Below are 5,417 nucleotides of genomic sequence, written 5' to 3'. Positions count from 1 at the left end.
CTACATACATATATGTATATATATATATCTATATATATATATATATATATATATATACGTACATATACATATACATGCATATACATAGATACATACATATACATATACATGCATATACATACATACACACATCTACATACATATATGTATATATATGTATGTATGTATATATGTATATATATATATAGATGTATAGATACATACATACACACACATACATACATACATACAGTATTTTCTAAATATATACGGATGTCGTTGCTCCCCTCTGCTAGGGTTTCGCCTCATGGCGAACCCTAACTTTCAGCTACACGGATCTCCCATCTGCTACACAGATCTCTCTTGTGTTTCTATTCCCCTGCTTCATCTTCGTCGACGTTGTCTTTCCAGACGACGAGGCAGGCTCGAGTTTTTGCACTTCTTTCCAGACGACGTTCTCGTCTGTTCACGACAACTCCTTCGCGGTCCTCGCAATTCCGCGCCTCGTCTCGGTCTGGCGGCAGAGCTGCTGCTCTGCTCACAAAGTTGCAACTGCGTTCTCGTCTACCGTTCTATCCCTTCTTTTGCGACATTTCCTCACAGAGTGACTGACAACGGCCAAGGTGATGGCCTCAGGGGTTCTTTCCTACTCCGCCGCTCTCGCCGGTGATAACCCCGCTCCCGCTCCTCTTTCGAATATGTTTCTGCAATGTTACCACGTTACTTTTGCTCTTGGCTTTGAAACTAGATTTCTCCAAAAAAAAAACATCCCGTAAAAACGACAAACCTGCAATCTTTCTCACAGTCTTTCTCACAGAGGCCGAGCCGAGATCTCCACCCTAGCTACGCCTTGCCGACTGTTCTTAGTAGGTAAGTTTATTTATGGGAACCCTAAACTTGAGCTAATTCAAAAGGATTTTGAGTAAATGATGTTAAATGGGGGTTGGAAGATTGGTAAATTGGATGGTCGACATATTCTCATTCAATTATCAATTGATGAAGACTACGCCCATTTGTTTGCGAGAATGTTTGCGAGAAGAGAAGACTCTTTCGAATAGATAACCAGGTGATGAAGGTTTTAAAATGGACGGTGGATTTTGACCCTTGTACTGAACCTCCTACCATTCCTGTTTGGCCGCGCTTCCCATGTTTGACGGTCCACTTTTACGATCAAGAGCTCCTCTTCACTTTAGCGATGATATACAGTAAATCTCTCAAAACTGATACGCCTACAATGAATCTGACTCGACTTTCTGAAGCCAGAATTTTGATAGAACGGGATTAACTTTACCTTGTCCAGGAGATATTGATTGACACACAACATCAGCGATTTTGGCAGCAAACAGAACTAGAACAGCCTCTTTATTACACTCACTGTCGTATGTTTGGACACTCTCTTTCTCAATGTTATCATTTGCATCCGAATCTAAAACCTCCAAGTAAAAATGCTACTGGATCTGCCCCACTTCATACCCGTCCCTCTTCCACTCCCGAGTGCATTCCACAGACTATTGAAATATTGGTTGACACGATGCCACCTGCCACCTCTCCCTCCCACTACCAGAGATAATATTGTTTCTGTTCTTCCGATTGATGTATTGGCAGATGGTTTACTTGGGCATCCTACAGTCTCTATCACTGTTAAGAACAATACTGCAGGATTCTTACCTCCAAAGGATATTCTTCAGTCCGATAATTAGGATAGTTACACAGCTCCACATCCTCAGAAAGCATCAGGTGCTGAGGAGACATGTTAATCATCTCTTCAGAATGAGAATGTTGTTACTGTTAGTCAGGAGCTGGGGGCTCATCCTCTTCTACATGCCCGACAATTTGTTGACCATACTGATCAGGTGAGTCAGTCTTCGGATGAGAAATGACAGGTATACACATCTAGGAAGAAAAAGAAGAATGGAGACACACCCCAGCTTGGGAACTTAATGGATGATGCTTTAGTAACTTCGGGTAATGACACGATACTCAGCAATTTGTTAGCTGGCTCCACTCCTAGAACCAGAGGCAGAGGCAGGACCAAGCTGGCTCGTCCCTAACAACTTATTTTTTGCGAGTTTTGAATTTTAGAGTTTTATCTATATCTTATCCATTTTAGGATGCTAGTGTCTGTGTATCGTATGAATAAAGCGCTTTTGTTGGGTCCTCTCATACAACCTTTATGTACATTTTCAATTTTAATAATAATAAAAAATACATACATACACACATATACATACATACATATACATACATAATTATATATAGATAGATACATACATATTTATATATAGATACATATATATACACATACATATATATATACATACATACATATATATATACATACATACATATATATATACATACATACATATATATATACATACATACATATATATATACATACATACATATATATATACATACATACATATATATATACATACATACATATATATATACATACATACATATATATATACATACATACATATATATATACATACATACATATATATATACATACATACATATATATATACATACATACATATATATATACATACATACATATATATATACATACATACATATATATATACATACATACATATATATATACATACATACATATATATATACATACATACATATATATATACATACATACATATATATATACATACATACATATATATATACATACATACATATATATATAAGCTGAGCCTGGGCTCGCTCGTGTTCGGCTCGTTTACACCCCTGCTCATGTCTCTAATCTCTTAGGGGTCTTCATGTGAGTAATAATGATGCAGGCGTAGGCCTCCCGCACTGCAGCGGGAGGGACTTGTCTGTGGCCTGGTTTGGTTCAGAACTCAAGAGACGGAAGACTCTTTTTTTCATTGGATTTTCCACCCAATTGGAGTGAGACCCACTCCTAGTTATCCTAGGTCTATTTATTTATTTTTGTAGTTGTCTGGGGTTAGTTTTGTTTGATGTTTATGTCAAGACAATTGTCGATGTCCCTGCAGACGTCTAGGTTTCCATGTTCTAGGGCTGTATCTGAAGGCGAGAAGGTATTCTGCCTGAACTCATCCGAGGTGATAACCTTCTCCATGGATTTGAGTGGTGCTTTGACTGTAGCTCTATTCTGAGTGGATACTTATCCTCACTTCGCTCTCCTTCGGGACTTTCCCCATCTTTCGCAACCCTCCTCTCACTGTCGCAACCTCCTGCCTCGTCTTATTTCTGCAAAACAGTAGTTAGCTGTTTTCTACAGTCACCCCTAACCTTCCAGCCTCCCCACAATCCCTTCCCTCTACCCTGCCATACTCTTCCACGTCAGCAGCCATCTCAAGTGCCACACTCTAGACCACTCTCTCCCTTCCACCAGCTTTTCGTTTCTCCATGCCATGACCTTCAACCAGTCCTTCCCTGAATTTCACCCACTCCTCCTTCACCCTGTGCTACTGCTCACTCACAGCCAGCCTTCCTCCAACCAATCCTTCCCCTTCCTTTTCGTAACTTCCACCAGCCCTTCCACCAACTCATCCATCAAACCTCTCAACTGCCCCATCCAGCTACCAAACCTTCTTCTGTTCCCTTAATCGCACTCATCCCTTTTTTTCTGCTACCCAACCACCTTCACCCTAGCTCTAGTTTGGGTCTATGTGTTGTGTATTTTGTTGTTATTTCCTTGTCATATGTGTTTGTTGTAACCCTATTTAATTTCAGTAATAAAATTTATAATTCCATTATTGTTTGGGTTCTCCAGTATCACATAATCAAAATGAATAGCTTTCTCCCCCGCTTCTTCAATTTGGTCCAAGTTTTTTTATTATTCCTCCTCTTCAATCATCTTTTTCTTCTATAATCAGTAGTCAATAAGAAATCCATAATATTAATTCAATTTTAAAAGAACTTCAAATATTAAATTTTTTATGGATACCTTTTCTTTTTATCCATTGTTGCCTTATGATTGATTTACTAGTTTTGTTCTTGTATTCATTAAAGAAATCAACATTCAGACATTTTTATTGTAACTTAGATGGCGTGACCTTATTGTCATCATCTACAAAATCACTTTTCGTCTGATGATTTATCTTCATATAATGGAAGACTCTCATCATTCTTTAAACTCTTGTTTTTTAGATTTCTATCATTCAGTCTTTTATTGTAACCTCTTCTTCAATCTCAATCTTCTCTAATCAGTAATGATCGATAAAAATCCATAATATTAGTTGTAGTATAAAACAACTTCAAATAGTAAAATTTTTATGGATACCTTTTCTTTTTATCAATTTTTTCCTTATGATTGGTTTACTAGCTTTGTACTTGCTTAATTAAAGAAATCAACATTCATAACTTATTATTGTAACTTAGATGGCGTGACCTCATTGTCATCATCTATAAAATTACTTATCATCTAATGACAATATCTTCATATAATAGAAGATCCCCATCTTCCTTTAATCTCTTTTTATAGATTTCTTTCATGAAGTTTTTTATTGTACATGATGTGCACCAATGAATTCATTCTTAAGATCATCAGATAGTTTATTCTTCTTTTATGAACTTAAGTATGCATGTTTAAGTTGTGCTCACATCCAGTTGATGAATGTGTAATTCTCAAACTTTTAACAACAAAATGTTATAACTTTGGAGTGCCATCATCAAATTAGATTTGCCATTCAACTAAATGGATTTAACTCCAATAGACCATAACTCAATAATAATGGATGTAGAATGAGGATTCAGGAAGTCAACCTTAAATCATTCGTATAAGGCTATATGATGATGGTGTTGGGGAATATTAATTTATTTTTTGAATCAATTGGAATACAGGGTTTATTAAAATGGAACAGACCAGGGAACTTTGGATTCATTCTTTTGTTTTTTACCGTACACAATCAGTGTCTAGTGCTGCAATAGCAGAACCCATTTTTTAACTGTTGATTCTCAAGCTATTCCTCCTGTTGCAATTGCATGGTTGTTTGGAGATGCTGGATGCGGTGAATGACAAATTTTGTTTGTGCTCACACAAAAGAGAGTAGAAGATTTCTAAATAAGATAGATTTCTATAAAAGAAAAGGAGTTGACCACAAATATTATGGCTTGAACCTGTAAAAAATGACTCATAATTGGAATTTGCACCACTTGCAACTCTCAACAAGAGTTATTGGAGGAGAAAAATTCATTAAGCTAGCAATAAAAAATTGGGATGACCCGAATGATGAAGACGGAGATGATGTTAGACTTTTGAAAAGTAAATTTTCAAGAAAATACAAAGGAATATTTGAGCATTGAGCATAATAACCCGATGCTTATTTTTCTATTGCAGTAAATGTGGATCTTAAAATTGGATTCATAGGGTATCTTATACTGAACCTGCATTGATTATCTAGTTAGAACGTTATTACTTCTAATTTATTAGATAGTTTGTT

General features: G+C 36.5%; 1 protein-coding gene across 1 annotated transcript in view; it reads left to right on the top strand.

The window, feature by feature from the left end:
- LOC110038011 (programmed cell death protein 2-like) overlaps positions 1 to 5,417 on the top strand; it is a 14,581-nt gene that overhangs the window by 3,579 nt on the left and 5,585 nt on the right. Inside the window, exon 7 of the mRNA XM_020742763.1 lies at positions 276 to 602. Coding sequence (XP_020598422.1) covers positions 276 to 602 — 327 coding nt within the window. The remainder of the gene's footprint in view (positions 1 to 275; positions 603 to 5,417) is intronic.

This window comes from Phalaenopsis equestris, unplaced genomic scaffold (genome assembly GCF_001263595.1).
Source record: "Phalaenopsis equestris unplaced genomic scaffold, ASM126359v1 Scaffold229100, whole genome shotgun sequence".
NCBI lineage: Eukaryota > Viridiplantae > Streptophyta > Magnoliopsida > Asparagales > Orchidaceae > Phalaenopsis > Phalaenopsis equestris.
The sequence above is the reverse complement of the archived record's forward strand: the minus strand, read 5'-3'. Positions and strand labels throughout refer to the sequence as shown.